Raw genomic sequence first — 26956 nt, forward strand, 5'->3', positions numbered from 1 at the left:
CACTCGGATCAATAATTTGCAACAGAGCTGACGCTTTCACGATCGACAAGACCCTCAATAAAACATTTTGTGTACTTGCAAACAACCAGACTTCTCTATCTATTTATGAAAAAATACGTCCACCTCAATGAGATCCATCTTATTTTTCTTCCAGTAGAGTAGAATGTTCTTCAATTTTCTTTGCAATGTGCGTCTGCTTATTATGATTTGATGATTATATGCTAAAAGTTCTAATATATATTTTTTTTGAAACATTGAATATAAAATAGAATCTTATCAAAGTGTCTCTGTCAATATATATCCGCCATGGTCTATAAATCAATCTAGACGTAATCCTTTATCAGAAATGAGTCTCCGCCATACATTGTAAGAATTCAATACAATCTCGTAATAACGCAAAGTTATCTCGTAATGACGCAATATTAACTCGTAACGAAGCATTATCATCTCGTAATAATGCAATGTTATCTCGTAATAACGCAATACTATATCATAAGAACGCAATACTGTCTCGTAATAACGCAATGTTGTCTCTTGAATGTTATCTCATGAAAACGCACATTTTATTTTTTTCATCTGGCTGGCGCTAATGGGCTTCCGTATAAATAAATCTTCCCCACCCTACTAAAATTTATTTTTGGTTTAAAATAAGATGATAAGAACAAACATTTATTATTTTCTTTGGAAAGCAGGTTTTATCTATTTAAAAGTCATATAATTCCCACAAAAAATCCGCAGTAAAGTACATATACTCCGCAGAAACTCTTGAGTTGACAACATGGCGCCTGAGAAGGGTTCACTTCTTGCAAGATCGGATTTTCCGATGTACTTTATCAAAGCATTAGATGAACGGCATTTTCTTGTTGCAGGAGGCGGCGGTCAAGCGAAAACTGGAGTTGCCAATGCGGTTGTATGTTGGATATTGCTTTATTTAAACGTTTTTTGAAGAGCAGCAGACAAACCTGATGTTCTCCGCTTCTTTTATCGTTCAACTAACGTCAGATAATATAAACAAGCTTGTTGGTATAAAGGAGCAACAACTGCAGCTTGTAGCCATTCCAAATGTAACAGTATACCCAAGTTTAGTAACATTTACGGGATCGTTCTGTAGTATTCGTTTGTACCTTCCTACCGATTTTATAACAATTTCACAAGACTTGGCTATTTCATTTATCAGTTTATAATTTTTAACCAGTTGGCCCCTTGCATTGTCATCTTAGTTGCGTTTCAAACCACACGGAAGCTGTTGATGTAAACCACATGGTTTCGATACGCATACAATTAAGAGTATTGGTCAATAGATAGATAGAGGGCTGGGGATTCAAACCCGAAAGAGTATAACATATGGGGAGACACAATTCCTCATCCCACTGTATTCCATACCGAGTTAGCATGCCATATTTTTGTCTCCTTATGTCAAACTTTTGCCAGCCGTAATCAAGAGTGGATACAAATTATTTTAAAAAAATGCAACAGACCTCATTAATTTTCTGACAAATTGTGGAAAATTTGACACTTGTTGGCTGATTTTGAATTGTCCTACAATGTAAGACATAGCACATGTTGTTTTTGTTTTAGTGCTATGTCTTACTAACCAAATAAACTGCTCCAGTGGCCTAGTGGTTAGAGTGTACGCCTCAGATGCGGGAGGTCGTGGGTTCAATCCATGGCCAAGTCATACCAAAGACTTACTAAAAAATGGTACTAACAGCTGCCTTGCTTGGCGTTTAGTATTAAGAGGTTAGTGTTAGGACATGTCTGCGGCATGATGCCCCAGTGTTAGACATCACTATAAACTGCCACACTGCAGACATCGTAGCAATATGACTGAAAAATTGTTAAAGCTACGTTAAAAATCCAAATCACACACACACACACACACACACACACAAATACTAACCAAATAACGATCTTGTATAGTGTATTCTGATGTCGTTGACAACGGAATAAGTAATCAAAGTTTCAGGAACATCTCATACACTTGGCAGCCTGTATTGACACTCTTCCACTAATTTATGTTTATCCTGGCGGAATGAGAATATGGTACTAGGAAATGGACGCATTCCGTTGACAAACATTTTTAATTCGTTGCAGTGCGATGGTAGTCGAGTATGCTGAAGTAAGAACAAGTAGGTTCATGTTGGGGATATGTTTCTTGAACGAAACGAACTGTTGTTTACAGTTCCAATAGGCATAATATATATTTATTCATTTCGTTAAAGAATAATATTTCAACTTAACCAGATTTCAGGCATTTCTGGCTTTCATCGCTTTCCAGCCACTGAAACGTAGGCCAATGAAACTTGAAAACAGGTCCATTTCTTTTGTGATAATTTGAATTTATTAGAGAAAAGACATCAGAGTAAGTAAAGTCTGACTAAAACATTATGACTTTACATTGTAGAATAGCGTCGTTATTTTAGTTGTGAGTTGTGTGAAATATTCCTGAAAATTTGACTTACGTAATGATGTTAGTGGACATCAAAACACGCTGCACAGTGCTGTTAGTTAGGCTGTATAGATGTATACAACTACCAACTAGTTCAATTCTGAATGCGTGTGTACTGTAAGGGACTGGCTGTCTGTTTCATTTTTTGGGGCTAAATTATTATTTGAGAATGGTATTTGTTAATATTTGTTGTTGTTGTTGTAGGGTTTAACGCCATTTTTCAGCACACGATAGGTTATATATGGCAGCCAGTATTAATGGTGGAGGAAGAACCCGGGAAAACCATGGAAAGAACCACCGACCCACGAGAAGCTACTGGCAAGCTTTCTCACATACCCACATTAGCTGAATCCGAGAATCGAACCCACGCAGACAGAGGTGAGATGGCAGTGATCCGTAATGGTGAGCGCTTTAGACCACTCAGCCACTTGGGGGCCCCTGTTAATATTTCATTCATCACAAGACAAGTTTGTTACAAATAAAGCATGGAATGGCATAGTGTCCCTTTTTATAACACAAATCAGAATAAGATGATAGTTTTCAAGCATTTACCCCCACCCTTTAAAAACTTAAATGGTCTCTCTGTAATAAAGACTTGGCTTCAGCAGATGTATAATAGATATCAAGGCAGTGACCATTGTAAACATTGATAAAATGTTAACATCAGACGATTATGAGGTGCATTTCTATCATGCAGATGATTTGGCTTATTGCACTTATTAAATGTAGTTCAAATTATGGTCCAGTCATTACGAATGGTAATTTTACTGATTGACCTTTGAATTGTCGATGGATTATGACTACCTATGGAAAGACCAAGATGTCATGCATGAGTTACAACCAGAGACCATTTCAAGAATACAAAGAAATCTGAACAAACTTACACACTGACTTGATGAGAGGCACACTATTGATTTTCTCATGAACAGTGTAATTTTGTCTTGCTGTTTAAAAATGAAAGTAATCCTCTAAGATTTAGACAATTAAATTGCAGTTGACAGACACTTTTGTTTACCCCCTCCCCCAGCAAAAGCAAAAGCAAATTCTGAATTGACGAATCAGGTCACAAGGCTGAATATAAAAACATATTCAATTTAAACTACACATGGGACTGGCTATTGAATTTATGGGGCTTGCTTGTTCTTTTCGACCAGGATATTTGTTGTTTCATTCATTGCAAGACAAATTTATTTCAAATAAGAAAAGGAATGGCATGGTTTCCTCTTTATGATACAAGTCTCCAGTTTAGATTACCCTCTGTAATCCTGTGACAGGATGTCAAAAGAAATAGTAGAAGATATTACTGAGGACTCATCCAGGGCAAATCAGGGCCCCCACACCCACCCTGCTAAAAAAAAAGTACACACACACACAGATGTACAGACCTTTGTCACTTGAAATTTGGTCATCATTTTATTTTTGTGTTTGTTTATTAGGTATTACACATAATGAGTAAATAGACACCTGCTTTTACTTTGGTGCCCTTTCTAGGAAAGTTGGAGCACTTTTGAGAATTTGGGGGAAAAAAACCAAACACTTGACCTGTCCTCGCCCTGCGTGAGCATGGGGTAACTATCAGAACTTGTGCAGTATAGTTTCACATTGTTGTAAAATGTTTGATGTCTGTCGTTTGTTATCATTCTTTTCACTGCAGAGGGTGCATTAATACTGAATTTCATGATATTTAACAAAGTTTATTGTGTGAACTTCAACAGAAATAAGGAAATAAATTCTGATAACTTAGTATTGAGAGATTTATTTTTACAAATAAAATTTATTGAGCTTAATGTACACAAAATACACTAAATGTTATTGTTTCTTTTTTAAGTAGAGGATTCCATAATATGCAGTTGCAGCACTAAACCAGTTTGAGATAAATGTAGAGCCCAAACTTGGTGTTACTGCTACTTATTTGCGTAAAGTCATTACATCATGTTAGAGAAATGTAAATTTGACAGCCATCATTTTATTGATCAGTCGAGATGAGGCATCAATCCCATGTTTTCCACTGAATCCATTTTAGCTGGCATGCAAAGCAGTTTACCAAATACAGAAATCTGCTAAATACTATTGAAGGAAATTGGTTTGCATGTTTTATTTTTTCTCTCAGTTGCCAAAATGATGTGGTAGTCACAAATAAGAAACTGCATTGACATAATTAAACGTATTAGATCTATATCTCTCTCTCCATAAACTATCAGGAGTCATGCACAGTAAACCATGCATTAAGCTGCCAATGCAGCTCTGTCAATACATGCAGAGAGATGGTGGAGTCCTTTTCTTTTCTTATTCCTTTCCAATCTCCACCCCCATTGTGATGCTTGGGATTCCAAAATCAGGCCCAAACTCCCACCCTTGATTGTGGATAAAGGTCAGTCTTGTTATATCACGATGATTTGATCCAAAATATCCTTGAATGAATTCACAGTAATCCCAAAATAGTGACTTAATCCAAAGAGTATTAATGAGCACTTTTTAATTCCAGATAAAGATTTAAATAAATAAATCCTCTCAAATAAATGTGAACACAACAATAAAACTGATTTCACTTCTGATGTTAAGGTAGTCTGAAGTAAAAACCATTTATATGTAAAGCTAAGACACAATAACAGAACCAGGATCAGTTTCATTTTCCCATCAAATTCGTTAAGCACTTGCTTCTAGAACATTATTAATTTCTAAATGATGCTAGACCTTGAGCTCAAAATCACTAAACATGTTTACCTCCAGCTATCAAAATAAACAAAATATGAAAATCCAGTGAAGACAATCAATTACAGTTAAATTAATGATGATTTCCAGTGAAATATTGAGTTTTCATTCACTGACTACCAATTTTACTGGAAGAAATTACAGTTGGTTTGTTTATGAAAGTAGATTTACACTGTAACTGGATGCACAAGGTGTTAATGGGACTGTGAGGCATGCCACGGCTGGGTTATGCCTGTCCCATCCATGAGCACCTAGGTAATATGTCAAATTGCCTTAGTTGTATTGTTTGGGTATTGTGTTAGATTTAATTGCTGACAGAATTATTAAATAAAACAGAAAGATCTAGCACATTATGCTAATATAATATTGAGTTCAATAATTTTGAAATTCATTGAAATTCATTAATATAGCCTGCTAAACTTTTTTATTTGGCTTTCAAAATGCACAGATTTTGAGACTGATTAAGTTTTCCAGTGTATTAGTCAAATTTACCCCCCCCCCCCCAGTTTTTCTTGGGAAAAAATTGGCAAGCTGATTTTTCCCTGTGGAAATGATGAGTCATTGATGCCTTTGCATGAAATGATGGGTCATCAATGCCTGTGCATGAAATGATGGGTCATCGATGCCTGTGCACGAAGCACTGGATTGTATCATTTAAACACTGATCCATTGTTTCAGTTTATTTTCAAAATTCCCGTGAATGCCAGTAAAAGGGAACCAAAGTTGGCTTCCCAGTGTTGGAAGACTTCGGCTATATATATATATATATATATATATATATATATTTTAACAAATTGGCACACTTAGAAGAGTCTAAAGTCAGCTTCTGGGATTGGCTTGCTTTGTAATAAAATAACCATTGTATTTGATATCTGGTAAGTTCAAACAGTGAGCTTATTGCTTGCTTCCAGTTGTGGTGAATTGATGTTCGCAGATTAAATAGTAAACACTGCATTGACTTGATTTTATAATACTTTCTGTAACATATGCCTGTGAGAAGATTTTCATTTGCACTAACAGTGAATGTATTTTCAAATAATTTTTATTCGCTTGATACTTTTATTAAGTTAACTTGGATATAATGCAGTCTTGATTATTTTGCACCTTACACAGCTCTATTACCCCTCGTTTGACATTTTTTAAAATCCTGTTCTCAGTCTGATAACATATTCAAACCCTTGAGTACAACCAAGCACAAATTGTTTCTCTATATTCATGTGTTATCTGTCGTAAGTCATACACACAACAGGAAGGATGCATATGCTACATATATGGAGTTTGTGGATGTGTGTGTGTGTGTGTGTGTGTGTTTATTAAACTGATTATGATGAAAAGAGGAATAACTGATACTAATTCAGAATGAGAAAAAAAAGAGGAATACATGATAGTTTCTTTAATTTTATTATAAACTTTGTCTATTTTATTGTAACATATGGGTGGGATGCAAATTCAGCACAAATTTATTTGATTTCTTAGCCTTGGGACATAAGCCCTAGGTGAAAAGAGTATCACATAAGTTCTGGGACAGGAAAAAAAACATTTTGTTGTGTCCTAAGATACATGGTAAATGCAGTAGTTCAGTTGACGATTATTGTTTGATTCACAAGGTTCCATTTATTAACAAATCTTCCTCTCAGCAGATTTTTGTTAAGACATTATGTCAGTCTCATGGGGTACTTAAAAACCACGAACTGGTATAACTGTAAAGAATCAAATATCTGATAAGACGGAAGACCTTATCTCGTCCAATGTGTACTTGTTGTAAGAGGAAAGGGCACAGCATTTCTGATTGCTATAGGGTGAAATATGGGCAACAGAATTATAAACAGCAGTTGCAAGTGCATGTTTCTAAAAGGTCAAGGTCACAGTCATATATTGAAAGAGATACTTAAGTTGGGACTAATTGTAGTTTATCCCACTCTGACTTCATTATGGAGATTGATGCAATATTCAGTACAGTATCAATTGTTGGTGATTTAGATAAGGATATTGAGAGATACAAGAGCTTCTCAGAGTTACTAAATATTTTTCTGAGGAGTTTTCTAGGAAAGTGCTCTACTACAGGGAGTAGAATCTGGATATGCTCATGTCCCTCAGTATTGCATTATTTTTCATCAGACTTAGTTTTGGGGACAGTGATAATAGGAGTTGTGACATTTTTGCCTATTCAGGGCATTCATTTGTTAGGATGTTATTCCTTTAGTGGACACTTTTTGGGTCAGGCTTTTAATAGGTCACTTTTCAGTTAGGAATTATTTATCATAGTGATATTCTTTTGGCTGCATATTATCTTAAGTCTAATCATGGTGAAAAAAGACAGTCACCAGTTGTCTTACAGGGGAAGATTCAGAGTTCGCTTGTTTGTTGTTAGTGAAACTGATGCTATACAAGAAGGAATCTGTTACATGTACTTCTTGAAGAAAGGGGTCATTGCGAAGAAATGGAGGCCACCTGAGGTACCTGCTGGTAATGAGTTGTCAGTAAGCTGTCAGATTGTTATTCCTAGATTGTATCGACAGAATTCTTAGTCTAGCCCTTGAAATGCCATTGAGTAGGTAAGACTTATCACAAGATCGTAAATCATTTTTATTGGCTGAAAATCTAAAGTTATGTTTCTCAGTTTTGAAGATCTTATGCTTCTCAGATGGTAGGAAAACCCAGTCAGAAGATACTCAAACCTCATTTGTCAATTATTCCTGCTTTTGACAAACCATTTAGTAGAATAATGGTAGATTGCACCTGTCCGTTACCTAACACCAGTGTGTGCATCCACAAAGTTTTCTAGAGGCTATTCCTTTGAGGAATATTAAAACTGAGACCTTAGTGGAAGCATAGTAAAGTTGTTTTGTTTTACACATTTTTGCTTTCAGAGAGATTCCTGTAAAGAAACAAAGGTGGTCACTTTTTTTCTTCTTAAGGAATCTATTTGAGTATGTATTTTGGTCCCTATAAAGTTAGGGAGAAAATGAGTGACTTAAAATACACTATCCATACTGCTTGGTGGCAAGATAGGGTTAATTTTGTCATGGTAATATTTCAAGAGTATGTTGACAGAGATAGCCATGTAAATTATTCAGTTAATTTAGTAGTACTTGTCCCACACACATTGAGGATTTATATAAAGATATTAGATTTAATTGTAGTGACTTTGAAGTGACTAATCCTTGCAATTCTGAAATTTTGGACAATCTGGACGAAAAGCTTTCACATCTGCTGTTGCAAGATATGAACAAACTGAAACAGATGCTAAAACAATAAGAACACTTATTTCCAAATATTCTAACACGAACAAATACAATCTTCCACGACTTTGAAATAGTAAATTTAGTGCCTGTAAAGCAACATCCTAATAGGATGAATTCTATCAAACAATCTTGTCTGATGTATCTACTGGAGACTGACTTCATTGTAAAAGGACTTGAGTATTTTAGTGTTGAAAACCAGATACGGTTTTCCATATTAATTTTGTACTAATTACAGAAAGTTAACATTGTCACTAAGACAGATTTGTTTATAATTCCTAGAATCGATGACTATATTGACAGGATTGGGAATGCCAAATACATTACTAGGCTTGACCTCTTGAAGGGATTCTGGTAAATTCCACTTACGGAGAGAGCAAAGGAAATTTCAGCATTTGTGAATCCAGATGGACTTGATCAATACGATTTCACGCTATTTGGCATGTAGAGTTTCCCGATTTCTTTCCAGCGTTTGATGAATATGATAACAGAAGAAAAGTATTTGATGCATTCATATTTTAGAGAAAGTGTATAGAATTACAGAGCACTATTAACCCCTGAAATTGGTAAATCTGGATCACTAATATTTTCCATTTTTAGTGAAATTGAATAAATCATGTGGAAGAAATATCATTCAGCAACGTTTCTGTTTAATTCTAGTCTGTGCTAAATGTTAACTGAATAAAACAAGCACATGTTTTGAGTAGACTGTACATGGCAAGCTTCCCCAAAAGAAAAAATAAAGTTAGACATCTCTTTGTAAATAAACTAGCTTCTCTAGATCTTTGCCTGACTCGACTAGGTACACTGCTCTGTAAAATAATATTGGTGCCTTCCTATTTGCTTTTCTTACTAGCCATAGTTTTTTCCTGCAAACTATTCTTTTTTTTCTTCTCCTCAGTATATCTACATGCAGTGTTCCCTCTAAGCTGCATATGTGCACGTGGCTGCACAGCTGCTCAGACATCCCTGTGCAGCAGACTTGTAATAATTAGATTGTATTATGCATTCTTTTTTGCAATTTGTACGGATATTTTATGATGATCTAAAAATTTTGCCGAAGTCACCATAATGCTTGCACAATGCAGTACGCATAGCGCACACATCTACCATTCGCTTAAAAGGAACATTGTCTGCATGTATTATTTGATGTTTCATTTTCTTTAAAAACATCAATAAATGATATAGGTTTTTAATGTGCAAAGAAAGATAGAAAGAAAATACAATACATAAGCTGTTTATTTGTAAAATGAATATAACACAATTTCAAGAAAATATCAGACTTTATTGTACTTTATTTTGTACATCGTTGAGATATTTTGTTGTTTAATGTTTTGGTAAGCTTAATAAAATTGTCAAGTTCAGTTTTTCATGAGGGCAGGCTGACTTTTATAAAATTTGTTGAGCCCTGACTAGCATTTGTTAAAAATGTTGTTCCCTCACCATTACCTCAGTCAGTTTTTGCAAACTTTTAAAATAATTTCTACCTATTTAATGAGGAATTCAAGCAGACACAATCAAAGCAGACATTTCATAGGATAATATATTTGTAAAAAATAGAATTCTGAGAAACTGAAATGTTGAATGTGAGCTTCTACTTTTTCAGGAAATTTATGAAACCAAGGTTGTAAATGGAAAAATTGCAACAAGTAGTATTTGTCGGCATGACACCGGGTCACAAGCAGCTATGAATGGGGCAATTTTCTATGATGGCAGGAACCATTTCCTAGCAGTAGGCCTTGATGATGAGTGCCATATTTTGTCAGTCAAATATAAAATTGTCTCCCATTCAGAATCACATGGTATGTTTGTAAATCATTAAATATAGGGCCTGTATTTTTCAGCATTTCAGCTTATTGCTTTGTATCTATTTAGTTCCAATGTTTGATCTCAGGTACCAACACTGGCAAATGTTAGTGATTGTTGAGGTCATAGGGTCAAAGTCACTTTGTAAGAATAAAAATTGTTTCCACACAGAAACATTAGTTATATTTCACAACAGTGGATGAAACTTTATAGCGTTTAGTTATAGTTTGGAGTAAGTCAAATGATTTAGTGATGATCAGGTCAAAGGTCATGGTCACTGTAACTAAAAGGTGAAAAATGGTTTGCATAACATACCTGTACCAAACTTTGTGAATAGCTTGCATTTGGAGTAAGGTAGATAGATGTCTGTTGATTTTGTGGTCACTAGTGTAAAACATGCAAATGATTTTCAGCTCTGATGTCATGGATCAGAAGAATTTATGAGTTGGCCTGTTTTCTGTCATCTGTCTGACATGTGTCTGTTAGCTTAAGTTTGTTATCACTACTGTTAAAGAACTTGGAGAATTGCCATGAAACTTTGCACGGACACACACACACACTTTCATCCCAAGGTCTAGTTGGTCCTAAATTAAAATGGTGGTGCTCAGACAGTCATTATGGCTGCCAGAGCAGTCATCTTAAAAATCGTTGATACGTAAAGTCTTCTTATGCTTTGTCCTAAATGAATGATGATCTGATATCCAATATGACAGCTTCAGCAGCCATGTGGAAAATCTTGTTTTAGCCACATTTATCCAGAATTGTATGTCATATTGACATAGGGTTTTCACCAGAAGACTTTTTATGATATTGACGCTAAATAAAAATGTCCCACAAGCATTCAATATGGCTGCTTAATGAATATATTGAAAATCTTCAAACTAATTCTCCAGAATGGATGGTCATCTTGGTATGGGATTTTCACAGAAAGTCTAATTAATGGTGAAGATCTTGCATCCAATTTATCAGGCATGGTGGCTAATTTGAAAATCTTACAGCTCAGGAATATCAAAGATGGTTTCAACACTCAGCAGTTAAAATGAAGAAATGGTCTTATTTGGAATTCCTGGAAATTCTGTTTGGGCAGTCCAGTGTCAGTCCCTATGAGGAACTGTTGCCAAAAAGACATTTTTGTTTTTAAGAAAGAAGCCTATTGAATTTGGGATCTAAAGGTCATGATCATGCTAATTATGATAAGAAAATAATGATATATCTCCACCAGCAAGTATAGCTCATGACCTTGACCTAAGTTCCATATCATTGATACCCAATTGATTATAATTTGATGCACAATTATACCAATGCTGCTATTTGATCAAAAGACAATCCATTCAAGTCATACTTGTTTTCTCTTCCTCTGTCATAAATTTCAAATGTAATCTGATTCAATTGCACTTAAGCATGGCATAAGTGACCTCTTAGCTCTGCCCATTTAATATATAGCATCCACTGGTGCAATATTATGTCAAGGTTTATGCTAGTATTGAGCAGGTGTCAGTCACTGTTTTCTTAAGTAAATTTATTATGGCAGCATATGCTTTGTAGGAAACTAAGCCAGAGGCAGTTAAAGTGTAGATGAGATTAATGCTCCAGCCGAGATCTATGTGGGTAAAAAATCCCACACAGGTCAGAATTATCATGTGTCAGAAATGTCTCGTATTTAAGTTCCATGCATCAAAACCCGAGGGTATGCATCTATTCAGGACCCTGTTATTACATGGTATTATTATTCTTGATGCCTGGTATAATTACATGACATTATTCTTGATGTTTGATGTTAATACATATTATCATTCTTGATGCTTGATGTTAATACATATTATCATTCTTGATGCTTAATGTTAATACATATTATCATTCTTGATGCTTGATGTTAATACATATTATCATTCTTGATGTTTGATGTTAATACATATTATCATTCTTGATGCTTAATGTTAATACATATTATCATTCTTGATGATTGATGTTAATACATATTATCATTCTTGATGCTTGATGTTAATACATATTATCATTCTTGATGCTTGATGTTAATACATATTGTCCTTGATGATTGATGTTAATACATATTATCATTCTTGATGATTGATGTTAATACATATCATTCTTGATGATTGATGTTAATACATAATATCATTCTTGATGATTGATATTAATACATATTATCATTCTTGATGCTTGATGTTAATACATATTATCATTCTTGATGCTTGATGTTAATATATATTATCATTCTTGATGTCTAATGTTAATACATATTATCATTCTTGATGTTTGATGTTAATACATATCATTCTTGATGACTGATATTAATACATATTATCATTCTTGATACTTGATGTTAATACATGTTACCATTCTTGATGCTTGATGTTAATATATATTATCATTCTTGATGTCTAATGTTAATACATATTATCATTCTTGATGTTTGATGTTAATACATATCATTCTTGATGATTGATATTAATACATATTATCATTCTTGATGCTTAATGTTAATACATAATATCATTCTTGATGCTTCATATTACCACAGTGTGTGCTGTATAATAAAGACATTAACGAAATAATTTAAATTAAAATTTTTTACATAGAGTTCATGTTTGGAAATAAAGATTATTCATGTTGGTAAATGTATTTATAATGTCATTGGAATTCCTGTTAAAAATGGATCTTATTGCTTTTGGAATTCCTGTTGAAATAAGACCTTGTTGTCATTGGAATTCCTATTGAAATTAGACCTCTTTATTGTCATTGGATTTCTTGTTAAGTTAGACCTTATTGTCATTGGAATTCCTGTTGAAATAAGATCTTATTGTCATTGGAATTCCTGTTGAAATAAGACCTGATTGTCATTGGAATTCCTGTTAAACTAAGACCTTATTGTCATTGGAATTCCTGTTGAAATAAGACCTTATTGTCATTGGAATTCCTGTTGAAATTAGACCTTATTGTCATTGGAATTCCTGTTGAAGTTAGACCTTATTGTCATTGGAATTACTGTTGAAATAAGACCTGATTGTCATTGGAATTCCTGTTAAACTAAGACCTTATTGTCAATGGAATTCCTGTTGAAATAAGACCTTATTGTCATTGGAATTCCTGTTGAAATTAGACCTTATTGTCATTGGAATTCCTGTTGAAGTTAGACCTTATTGTCATTGGAATTCCTGTTGAAATAAGACCTTATTGTCATTGGAATTCCTGTTGAAATTAGACCTTATTGTCACTGGAATTCCTGTTGAAGTTAGACCTTATTGTCATTGGAATTCCTGTTGAAATAAGACCTTATTGTCATTGGAATTCCTGTTGAAATAAGACCTTATTGTCATTGGAATTCCTGTTGAAATTAGACCTTATTGTCATTGGAATTCCTGTTGAAATAAGACCTTATTGTCTTTGGAATTCCTGTTGAAATAAGACCTTATTGTCATTGGAATTCCTGTTGAAATAAGACCTTATTGTCATTGGAATTCCTGTTGAAATAAGACCTTATTGTCATTGGAATTCCTGTTATTGGAATTCCTGTTGAAATTAGACCTTATTGTCATTGGAATTCCAGTTGAAATGAGACCTTATTGTCATTGGAATTCCTGTTGAAGTTAGACCTTATTGTCATTGGAATTCTTGTTGAAGTTAGACTTTATTGTCATTGGAATTCTTGTTGAAATTAGACCTTATTGTCATTGGAATTCCTGTTGAAATAAGACCTTATTGTCATTGGAATTCCTGTTAAACTAAGACCTTATTGTCATTGGAATTCCTGTTGAAATAAGACCTTATTGTCATTGGAATTCCTGTTGAAATTAGACCTTATTGTCATTGGAATTCCTGTTGAAGTTAGACCTTATTGTCATTGGAATTACTGTTGAAATAAGACCTTATTGTCATTGGAATTCCTGTTAAACTAAGACCTTATTGTCAATGGAATTCCTGTTGAAATAAGACCTTATTGTCATTGGAATTCCTGTTGAAATTAGACCTTATTGTCATTGGAATTCCTGTTGAAGTTAGACTTATTGTCATTGGAATTCCTGTTGAAATAAGACCTTATTGTCATTGGAATTCCTGTTGAAATTAGACCTTATTGTCATTGGAATTCCTGTTGAAGTTAGACCTTATTGTCATTGGAATTCCTGTTGAAATAAGACCTTATTGTCATTGGAATTCCTGTTGAAATAAGACCTTATTGTCATTGGAATTCCTGTTGAAATTAGACCTTATTGTCATTGGAATTCCTGTTGAAATAAGACCTTATTGTCTTTGGAATTCCTGTTGAAATAAGACCTTATTGTCATTGGAATTCCTGTTGAAATAAGACCTTATTGTCATTGGAATTCCTGTTGAAATAAGACCTTATTGTCATTGGAATTCCTGTTATTGGAATTCCTGTTGAAATTAGACCTTATTGTCATTGGAATTCCAGTTGAAATGAGACCTTATTGTCATTGGAATTCCTGTTGAAGTTAGACCTTATTGTCATTGGAATTCTTGTTGAAGTTAGACTTTATTGTCATTGGAATTCTTGTTGAAATTAGACCTTATTGTCATTGGAATTCCTGTTGAAATAAGACCTTATTGTCATTGGAATTCCTGTTAAACTAAGACCTTATTGTCATTGGAATTCCTGTTGAAATAAGACCTTATTGTCATTGGAATTCCTGTTGAAATTAGACCTTATTGTCATTGGAATTCCTGTTGAAGTTAGACCTTATTGTCATTGGAATTACTGTTGAAATAAGACCTGATTGTCATTGGAATTCCTGTTAAACTAAGACCTTATTGTCAATGGAATTCCTGTTGAAATAAGACCTTATTGTCATTGGAATTCCTGTTGAAATAAGACCTTATTGTCATTGGAATTCCTGTTGAAATTAGACCTTATTGTCATTGGAATTCCTGTTGAAGTTAGACCTTATTGTCATTGGAATTCCTGTTAAACTAAGACCTTATTGTCATTGGAATTCCTGTTGAAGTTAGACCTTATTGTCATTGGAATTCCTGTTGAAATAAGACCTTATTGTCATTGGAATTCCTGTTGAAATTAGACCTTATTGTCATTGGAATTCCTGTTGAAGTTAGACCTTATTGTCATTGGAATTCCTGTTGAAATAAGACCTTATTGTCATTGGAATTCCTGTTGAAATAAGACCTTATTGTCATTGGAATTCCTGTTGAAGTTAGACCTTATTGTCATTGGAATTCCTGTTGAAATAAGACCTTATTGTCATTGGAATTCCTGTTGAAATAAGACCTTATTGTCATTGGAATTCCTGTTGAAATTAGACCTTATTGTCATTGGAATTCCTGTTGAAATAAGACCTTATTGTCATTGGAATTCCTGTTGAAGTTAGACTTATTGTCATTGGAATTCCTGTTGAAATAAGACCTTATTGTCATTGGAATTCCTGTTGAAATTAGACCTTATTGTCATTGGAATTCCTGTTGAAGTTAGACCTTATTGTCATTGGAATTCCTGTTGAAATAAGACCTTATTGTCATTGGAATTCCTGTTGAAATAAGACCTTATTGTCATTGGAATTCCTGTTGAAATTAGACCTTATTGTCATTGGAATTCCTGTTGAAGTTAGACCTTATTGTCATTGGAATTCCTGTTGAAATTAGACCTTATTGTCATTGGAATTCCTGTTGAAATAAGACCTTATTGTCTTTGGAATTCCTGTTGAAATAAGACCTTATTGTCATTGGAATTCCTGTTGAAATAAGACCTTATTGTCATTGGAATTCCTGTTGAAATAAGACCTTATTGTCATTGGAATTCCTGTTATTGGAATTCCTGTTGAAATTAGACCTTATTGTCATTGGAATTCCAGTTGAAATGAGACCTTATTGTCATTGGAATTCCTGTTGAAGTTAGACCTTATTGTCATTGGAATTCTTGTTGAAGTTAGACTTTATTGTCATTGGAATTCTTGTTGAAATTAGACCTTATTGTCATTGGAATTCCTGTTGAAATAAGACCTTATTGTCATTGGAATTCCTGTTAAACTAAGACCTTATTGTCATTGGAATTCCTGTTGAAATAAGACCTTATTGTCATTGGAATTCCTGTTGAAATTAGACCTTATTGTCATTGGAATTCCTGTTGAAGTTAGACCTTATTGTCATTGGAATTCCTGTTGGAATAAGACCTTATTGTCATTGGAATTCCTGTTAAACTAAGACCTTATTGTCAATGGAATTCCTGTTGAAATAAGACCTTATTGTCATTGGAATTCCTGTTGAAATTAGACCTTATTGTCATTGGAATTCCTGTTGAAGTTAGACCTTATTGTCATTGGAATTCCTGTTGAAATAAGACTTTATTGTCATTGGAATTCCTGTTGAAATTAGACCTTATTGTCATTGGAATTCCTGTTGAAGTTAGACCTTATTGTCATTGGAATTCCTGTTGAAATAAGACCTTATTGTCATTGGAATTCCTGTTGAAATAAGACCTTATTGTCATTGGAATTCCTGTTGAAATTAGACCTTATTGTCATTGGAATTCCTGTTGAAATAAGACCTTATTGTCTTTGGAATTCCTGTTGAAATAAGACCTTATTGTCATTGGAATTCCTGTTGAAATAAGACCTTATTGTCATTGGAATTCCTGTTATTGGAATTCCTGTTGAAATTAGACCTTATTGTCATTGGAATTCCAGTTGAAATGAGACCTTATTGTCATTGGAATTCCTGTTGAAGTTAGACCTTATTGTCATTGGAATTCTTGTTGAAGTTAGACCTTATTGTCATTGGAATTCTTGTTGAAATTAGACCTTATTGTCATTGGAATTCCTGTTGAAATAAGACCTTATTGTCATTGGAATTCCTGTTGAAATTAGACCTTATTGTCATTGGAATTCCTGTTATTGGAATTCCTGTTGAAATTAGACCTTATTGTCATTGGAATTCCTGTTGAACTAAGACCTTTTTATTGTCATTGGAATTCCTGTTGAAATAAGACCTTATTGTCATTGGAATTCCTGTTGAAATTAGACCTCCTTATTGTCATTGGAATTCCTGTTATTGGAATTCCTGTTGAAATTAGACCTTATTGTCATTGGAATTCCTGTTGAACTATGACCTTTTTATTGTCATTGGAATTCCTGTTGAAATAAGACCTTATTGTCTTTGGAATTCCTGTTGAAATTAGACCTTATTGTCATTGGAATTCCTGTTGAAGTTAGACCTTATTGTCATTGGAATTCTTGTTGAAATTAGACCTTATTGTCATTGGAATTCCTGTTGAACTAAGACCTTTTTATTGTCATTGGAATTCCTGTTGAAGTTAGACCTTATTGTCATTGGAATTCCTGTTGAAATAAGACCTTATTGTCTTTGGAATTCCTGTTGAAATTAGACCTTATTGTCATTGGAATTCCTGTTATTGGAATTCCTGTTGAAATTAGACCTTATTGTCATTGGAATTCCTGTTGAAATTAGACCTTATTGTCATTGGAATTCCTGTTGAAGTTAGACCTTATTGTCATTGGAATTCCTGTTGAAATAAGACCTTATTGTCTTTGGAATTTCTGTTGAAATTAGACCTTATTGTCATTGGAATTCCTGTTATTGGAATTCCTGTTGAAATTAGACCTTATTGTCATTGGAATTCCTGTTGAAATAAGACCTTATTGTCATTGGAATTCCTGTTGAAATAATACCTTATTGTCATTGGAATTCCCGTTGAAATTAGACCTTATTGTCATTGGAATTCCTGTTGAAGTTAGACCTTATTGTCATTGGAATTCCTGTTGAAATAAGACCTTATTGTCATTGGAATTCCTGTTGAAATAATACCTTATTGTCATTGGAATTCCCGTTGAAATTAGACCTTATTGTCATTGGAATTCCTGTTGAAGTTAGACCTTATTGTCATTGGAATTCCTGTTGAAATAAGACCTTATTGTCTTTGGAATTCCTGTTGAAATTAGACCTTATTGTCATTGGAATTCCTGTTGAAATTAGACCTTATTGTCTTTGGAATTCCTGTTGAAATAAGACCTTATTGTCATTGGAATTCCTGTTGAAATTAGACCTTATTGTCATTGGAATTCCTGTTGAAGTTAGACCATATTGTCATTGGAATTCCTGTTGAAATTAGACCTTATTGTCATTGGAATTCCTGTTGAAATAAGACCTTATTGTCTTTGGAATTCCTGTTGAAATAATACCTTATTGTCATTGGAATTCCTGTTATTGGAATTCCTGTTGAAATAAGACCTTATTGTCATTGGAATTCCTGTTGAAATAAGACCTTCTTATACAATTTTGTTGCAATAAAATAACTTTGCAAATTTTTATGTAGAAAGCTGCATGGTCATTATGTTTTCAGAAGCAGATGATTCTTCTGGCTTGAGAAAAAGAAAAGGAGGAGAAGACAAAGAAAACACAAGTACAGACAACAAAACTAACAGTCAAATAAAATGTGTTACATTTGATGTTGAGAAAATCAAAAGTGTGAAAACAGACTTTGCTAAAAGTTCTAGCTTTCAGAAAGTGGTACAGTTCAGTCCAGATCGGAGTGTCATAGCAACAGGAGGAGCAGATGGATATCTTAGGGTTTGGAAGGTCAGATCCAAATAGTTTTCTCTTTCACATCAATGTATTCATGCACTGCCACTAAGTTTTGTCTAGGATTGCACAATGGAATAAGTGCTATTTTAGTACCTTCTATACCATGTGGGTTCTGTTACATATAATGTTACATAATGTATGTAATAAAACGTGTTTATATCTTATCTATGCAACTGAAAACTTTGATGGTAGATCTCCATATATATGGAGGATATACATATGTTTTTAAAGAATTGTTAGACTGCTTAAAGGGAATAGTTCACATATAATACTAATTTCACTTCATTTCAAAGTCTTGCAAAGACATTTAAGAATCTTTTCTTAACAATAACAACTAGTTGATGATGATTGGAAACTAGTGTTTATAATATAGACACAGAACTCAATGCCATGTGCCTCGGGTTTGTCTTGCTGAGTTAAGATTGTGTTCAGTAGCACACACTGGCAACTATCTTCTCATTATATAGATTGAGTAGGAAAATAATGTCATGTAGAGCTGTAGGGTGTATATAAGGAGAAAGAAGTGGACAATTAATTCATTCCTATTTCTTATGTACTTGTTTTAAAATCAGTCTGCAGATGTATTTAATGTTGTGTTTAGATATAATTTGAGAGGACTCATTTGTTTGGATTATTCATTGAAATACTTACCCAGCCATAATATACATACACAATCCTAGCGTCACACAGTTATATCCAGATAGAGAGTGCCTTCTGCTCCAGTATTAAATGACAATTTCACCGGACTTGGTGGCAATCCTGGTATCAAGGGGAGATCACTATTTGCCACCTAGGTGGGCAGATAACTATTGGCTTTTTAGCTCAAAAATTCTAATCTTGGATAACTGCATTATGACTTGATAAGTATTATCGAAGAAACATATTTTACTAGAAAAAATTGGTTCCATTATTACAGCACTTGTGTTTTAATGTTACAGTTTGATGATCTGAAGAAGCTATATGAAGTTCAGGCTCACAAAAATGATATAGATGACCTTGATTTTAGTCCAGCAGGAAATAGGGTAAGTCACAAAAATGATATAGATGACCTTGATTTTAGTCTGTTGGGAAATAGTCACAAGAATGATATTAAAGACCTTGTTTTTAGTCCAGCAGGAAATAGGGTAAGTCATAAGAATGATATTGATGACCTTGACTTTTGTCGAGTAGGAAATAGGGTTGGCCAAAAGAATGATGATCTTGATTTTAGTCCACTAGGAAATATGATAAATTAGCAATAAATAAAAAGTCCTACAAATTAATATCTGTTCAGAGGGGGGATTTTCTATTTCACGTCTTTTTTTAAAAAATTATTTCTCTTGTCCAGCAAATTGCAACAGTTTGTTTGCCCTGCAGAGTATTCAACTTGTCCATGACTACCGAAGACACCTTTAGAAGAAAGCAGTTACAAAGTTTCACTAATTGACAATCTTCTCACAAATAACCAAAACAATAATGATGAAATTTTCTGCCTCAGTCTGGAGAATTTCACTGGCATTACAAAATAGAAAGAACAAATTGTATCTGTTTTCAGGAGAAAAATGATCGAGCTGTAATATTTACTGTTAAAATAATAGGTCCTTGAATGGTTTAAAATGACCACTGCATTACTTTTCTGCCTAGTACATTCCAGTCCACAAACAGTGAAAAGAAATTCTTTTTAGAGACTTGTATGAAAATCTATGATAATTTAGATTTTGTTCTTTATCAATTTGCATGGAAATAATTATGGTGTATGGTATAACTCCTGGTACTAACCAGTTGGTGAAGGAACCATCAGAGAAAGTTGATATTATTTTGCATTAATTTATGGAAATCTGCCAATTTTGTAATAAGTATTTAAACGTTTTGGAATTTTCTTGCTCCCATATTATTTGATTTAGTCATAACTATACACATGGGGAAATTTACTGTCAGTATTTTTATATATGTACATTAAAGATATATTGTGATAAGCAATGTCCCTACATCTATCATTCAGTTTGTCTGTGTGCATGCATACAGCAATCAGTCAGTCAATGTGCCTATGTGTGCCTGCATCCATTCAGCTGTTATTCAGTTTGTCTGTGTGCATGCTTTCATCCAGCTGTAATTCACTGTGTCTATGTGTGCATGCATCCATTCAGCTGTTATTCATTGTGTCCATGTGTGTATGCTTCTGTGTGCATGCATACATCCATCAGTCAGTCAGTGTGTCTATGTGTGCATGCATCCATTCAGCTGTTATTCATTGTGTCTATGTGTGCATGCTTTCATCCATCTGTAATTAATTGTGTCTATGTGTACATGCATCTATCCAGCTATCATTCATTGTGTCTATATGTGTGTTCATTCATCCAGCTGTTATTCATTGTGTCCATGTGTGCATGCTTTCATCCATCTGTAATTCAATGTGTCTGTGTGTGCATGCATCCCCTCAGCTGTTTATTCTTTGTGTCTATGTGTGCATGCATGCATCCAGTTGTCATTCATTGTGTCCATGTGTGCATGAGTTCATCCATCTGTAATTCAATGTGTCTGTGTGTGCATGCATCCCCTCAGCTGTTTATTCTTTGTGTCTATGTGTGCATGCATGCATCCAGTTGTCATTCATTGTGTCTATGTGTGCATGCATCCATTCAGCTGTTATTTATTGTGTCCATGTGTGCATGTTTTCATCCATCTGTAATTCAGTGTGTCTATGTGTGAGTTCATCCATCCAGTGTCATTCATTGTGTTTTATGTGTGTGTTCATTTATCCAGCTGTCATTCATTATGTCAATGTGTGTTCATTCATCCAGCTGTCATTCATTGTGTCTATGTGTGTGTTCATTCAAACAGTTGTCATTCATTGTGTCTATGTGTGTATGCTTTCATCCATATGAACTTCATTGTGTCTGAGTACATGCATCCATTCAGCTGTTATTCTTTGTGTCTATGTGTGCATGCATCCGTCCAGTTGTCATTCATTGTGTCTATGAGTACATGCATCCATTCAGCTGTTATTCATTGTGTCTATGTGTGCATGCATCCATCCAGCTGTCATTCTTTGTGTCTGTGTGCATGCATCCATTCAGTTGTCATTCATTGTGTCCACGTGTGCATGTTTCCATCCATTTGTAGGTCATTGTGTCTATGTGTGCATGCATCAATCCAGCTGTCATTCATTGTGTCTCTGTGTGTGTTCATCCATTCTGTCAATCATTGTCTGTGTGTGCATGTTGTCATCTGTCAGTCAGTATGTCCATGCTTGTATTCATCCATATGACAACCAGTGTGGCTTTGTGTTAGTGCATGCGTTCATTCATCTCTTATTGTTTTTATGTGCGTGCATGCATGCATCTGTCAGTGTGTTCATGTGTGTGTGCATCCATTAAGCTGTCAGTTTGTGTGTGCATGCATGCATCCATCTGTCACTCAGTGTATTTATTGGTGCATGCATGCATCCAACTGTTAGTCAGTTTCTTCATGTGTGCATCAAACATGCATCCATCTGTCAGTGTGTTTTTTGGTGGATGCATGAATCTTTCGGTAAGTCAGTCTGTTCATATGTGGATACATGCATGCATCCATCTGTCAGTCAGTGTTTTCTTAGTGCATGCACTCATCCATCTTTCAGTCAGTTTGCCTATATGTACATACATGCAGCTATCTATGACTGCTTTCCTTGTAACCAAAACTACATTCTACGCATATTTGATGTGATGGTTTATATGGATGGGTTGATGACAACAGAGGTTTTGGATCCTGTAGGAAAGGAGGTTGGGGATCACATATCCTTGTAACTAAACTCCATTGACATGGGTGTGTGTATGTGTGCTTAGGATTTTTAACGTAGCTTTAACAATTTTTCAGTCATATTGCTACAATGTCTGCAGTGTGGCAGTTTATAGTGATGTCTAGCACTAGGGCATCATGCCACCGACACGTAGCATGATGTCCCACCCAGTCACATTATCCTGACACCAGGCCAACCAGTCCTAACACTAACTTCTTAATGCTGAGCGCCAAGTGAGATAGCTGTTAGTACCATTTTTGTAAGTCTTTGGTATGACTCGGCCGGGCATTGAACCCACGACCTCCCAATTCCAAGGCGGATGCTCTAACCACAAGGCCACCGGAGCGGTCCATTGACATGGATTGAATGAATGTGATTATGTTTGGTATGATATTTTAGGAAGATGGATAGATGATAATTGTTTCAAATCCTGAATACAGCCAGTCAGGTGAGAGTTGCATGGGCATGTTTGTAGGGGTTGGATGTTGCCAAAATATGTGTGCATGTTTGTAGGGGTGTGATGTTGCCAAAATATGTGTGCATGTTTGTAGGGGTGGGATGTTGCCAAAATATATGTGCATGTTTGTAATGGTTAAAGTCTCTAGTTTGTACTTGGTAGAAGTCTTTGTCTTGAGCATGTAATTAATTTTTCATTTATATTTTTATCTTGCTTCAGATAGTGACAGTTTCTCGTGATAATAAATGTTGTGTGTGGAATACCAAAGATGGGAGCAAATTTACAGACGTTAAATGGCCAGACCAGAAAGATGAGTACAGGTTTAGAGCTTGCAGGTAAATGTTTTTAAAGTGCTGATGTTACATTTGAACATGGATGGGTTACATTGGTAATCTGGTGTTACAGAATCCTTTCATGTGTTGTCAGCTATTGGACATATCCTTTGGTTCCATGTGAGTTACTTGAAAATCTCCAATAAAAAAATAAAATAATGGACATGTATGGAAGGAAATAAAAGTGTTACGTTATTATTTCATGTTTTTATCAGCTATTAGACAGATCCATTGGATCCATGTTAGTTACTGAAAAATTGACCAATAAAAAATAATAGACATGTATTAAAGGAAATAAAAGGGTGAATGATGGATGGATATGGATGAATGAATTGATCAATCAATTCATAAATAGTTTAATGTGTTGTTAGGTCATTGGGTTAGGAGAGAGTGGGGCATCTTGTTAGAGCATTAAGAAGATATGAAATTTATAAAACAATTTTATTAATACTGCATCAAAGTGTCACTTGTTGCTGGCAGTATGTGACAAATTATTATTGAATTGTTTTTGTACGAGTTAAATGCAGGAGACTTTTTTATATTCCACAATGATATTGTTAGGGGTTTTGTTATCGCTCACTGACAGTAGCCAATGTACATGTGCAAAAACAGTGCATCCATGGTTCACTGTAACAGTATATGAATAATGCATTGCTCTGATTGGTCAATGCTCAGGTCCAAACCAGGGCTTACATTTAGGACATAATAGACCCAGTCCGAAATCATGACCAAATATAAAAGCTATTGATAAATTGTCACATATAATTTGTATGATTGTTGAGCTTGAGCCTAACCAGGGCTTGCCTATGGTATGTAATAGTCAAAAATCATATCAAAATGTTAACACTGTACATTAACACTGTATGACACGGATGCATTGTGACATAATTTGTATGATTGATGAGCTTGAGCCTAACCAGGGCTTGCCTATGGGATGTAATAGTAAAAAATCATATCAAAATGTTAACACTGTACATTAACACTGTATGACACGGATGCATTGTGACATAATTTGTATGATTGATGAGCTTGAGCCTAACCAGGGCTTGCCTATGGGATGTAATAGTAAAAAATCATATCAAAATGTTAACACTGTACATTAACACTGTATGACACGGATGCATTGTGACATAATTTGTATGATTGATGAGCTTGAGCCTAACCAGGGCTTGCCTATGGGATGTAATAGTAAAAAATCATATCAAAATGTTAACACTGTACATTAACACTGTATGACACGGATGCATTGTGACATAATTTGTATGATTGATGAGCTTGAGCCTAACCAGGGCTTGCCTATGGGATGTAATAGTAAAAAATCATATCAAAATGTTAACACTGTACATTAACACTGTATGACACGGATACATTGTGACATAATTTGTATGATTGATGATATAATGCTTGTAAATGTGAAAATTGTGTCATAAGGAGAAATATAGTATTTGCCACAGTAAAAGAGCTAGATGAAGGCCATCTCTCTCCTTTGTTGACATGGTCACTTCTTTCACAATGGGGTTACAGTCAGTCAAAGAATATTTTGTCTTTAAACTTAAGGTTTTGTTTAAAAATTGTTATATGTGTATATTTCTAAACCCTTGATAGGTATTATTCATCCTTGTGATGACTCATCATGAAGATAAGACAGTTCAGTATGAGAGATGCTTATTTGCCCCTTGAGGCCATGGACATATACTTTCCAGCAATGCTTTGATTATAGACTTGATTTATTTGCGAGTTCATTGTCATAACGTTTCCATGCTTTGATTGTAGACTTCATTCATTTGCTTCATGGAACTTGAGTTTACTGTCATATTATTTCCAGCAATGCTTTGATTGTAGACTTCATTCATTTGCTTCATGGAACTTGAGTTCACTGTCATATTGTTTCCAGCAATGCTTTGATTGATGGCTAGATATGAATGACCTTGTTTTAAACACTTACCATAAAATAACTTGTCAGCACAGTTTAGCAAAACCCATTTAGGGTTAATAAATGAAGTTACTTTTGTCTCTTGGCACATATAGATTACTGGATTAGATTTTCATTACATTAAAAAAAAGTTCTACTTTATTAAAAATATATGTCTTGTACTTATTTGTTGTTGTTGTTGTAGGGTTTAATGCCATGTTTCAGCACACTATAGGCTATACATGGCGGCCAGTATTAATGGTGGAGGAAGAACCCAGGAAATTCCTGTAAAGAACCACCGACCCTCGAGAAACTACTGGCAAGCTTTCTCACATACCCACATTGTCCGAATCCGAGACTCGAACCTATGCAGACAGGTGAGATGGCAGTGATCCGTAACGGAAAGTGCTTTAGACCACTCGGCCGCTTTTATTTGTAGTTGCATCTTTACAAGTTCAAATCCATTCTTTTATGTAAAATATTAGCCTCCTATGCCCTCTTTTCGACAAATATCAGATTGATCCTAATGTTTGCTGTGCTTAAGCTTTCTGTATTTTCAAATGACTGGACTGTTTTGATATAATGGGAGGAAGAGTCAGATCAGGACCTTAACAATCAGGGACTTTTTATATCACACTTCAAATAAGATTGAAAAATTATGGACTTTCTATATCATATTTGAATAAAATTTAACAATCAGTCTAGTTGGTCCTAAAGGAAAATCCAATATGGCTGCCACAACGGTCACCTTGGAAATCTTGTTATTGCTAACCCTGCTGAAAGGATGATCATATCACCAATGGGTTTTTACTAAACAGCTTCTTACTATGTCTAGTTGGACCAAATGGTGCCATTCAGACATTTATTATGCCTGCCAGTGTGGCCACCTTGAAAATCTTGTTATCACCATTTCTCCTGAGTTAATGGTCATATCAGCAAATAGATTTTCACTGAAAGACTTCTTGTGATGTCTAGTTGGACATAAATGAAACTAGTGCTGATCTGACTTGTAATATTACTGCCACATCTTGAAAATCTTGTCATTGTTTCTTATATTGACATTGCGTTTCGACCAAAAGATTTCTTATAACATCTAGTTGATACTAAATAGAAATGGTGCCAGTCTGTTATTGAATATGGCATCCATCATGAAAATCTAGTTATTTACTTCTCCTAGATGACTGGTCATATCAACAATGTTCTTTCACCAAAGTAATTCTTAAAATGTCTGGTTAGTGCTAAATAGAAATGATGCCAGACTGATATCGACTATGGCCATGATAGCATCCATCTTGAAAAATCACATCAACGTGGGGTTTCCACCAGAAGGCTTCTTATGATGCTTTTTTGGTCCTAATGGAAAATAACCTGTGCTCAGTGTTAGAACTGATGCTGATAAAATCAGAAATATCTGTTTTTGGTCCTAATGGAAAATAACCTGTGCTCAGTGTTAGAACTGATGCTGATAAAATCAGAAATATCTGTTTTTGGTCCTAATGGAAAATAACCTGTGCTCAGTGGTAGAACCGACGCAGATAAAATCAGAAATATCTGGTCAAACATAAGAGTCATCATTACAGATTTCATGCTGTTTTAATTTCAAGTAAAAATAGCCATTTCATGCATCCATCAAATTCATTTGATTTCTTATTTGTTATAGACATGCAGCAAAACTAGTTAAATCTGTAATGCTGATTTTTGTT

General features: G+C 34.5%; 1 protein-coding gene across 2 annotated transcripts in view; it reads left to right on the forward strand.

Annotated features, from left to right (window-relative positions):
• The first annotated feature begins 770 nt into the window (after positions 1–770).
• LOC149806504 (guanine nucleotide-exchange factor SEC12-like) overlaps positions 771–26956 on the forward strand; it is a 47805-nt gene continuing 21619 nt past the window's right edge. Inside the window, exons 1-5 of one of the 2 annotated variants that reach the window (XM_089953982.1) lie at positions 771–910; positions 10010–10205; positions 18554–18789; positions 19734–19817; positions 23229–23344. In XM_089953982.1, the coding sequence (XP_089810108.1) occupies positions 779–910; positions 10010–10205; positions 18554–18789; positions 19734–19817; positions 23229–23344 (764 nt within the window). In that variant the 5' untranslated portion in view covers positions 771–778. The remainder of the gene's footprint in view (positions 911–10009; positions 10206–18553; positions 18790–19733; positions 19818–23228; positions 23345–26956) is intronic. The other variant, XM_089953991.1, reaches the window with a different exon arrangement.

Source organism: Sinohyriopsis cumingii, chromosome 1 (assembly GCF_028554795.1).
Source record: "Sinohyriopsis cumingii isolate HCF-2022 chromosome 1, ASM2855479v2, whole genome shotgun sequence".
In the NCBI taxonomy this organism is placed as follows: domain Eukaryota; kingdom Metazoa; phylum Mollusca; class Bivalvia; order Unionida; family Unionidae; genus Sinohyriopsis; species Sinohyriopsis cumingii.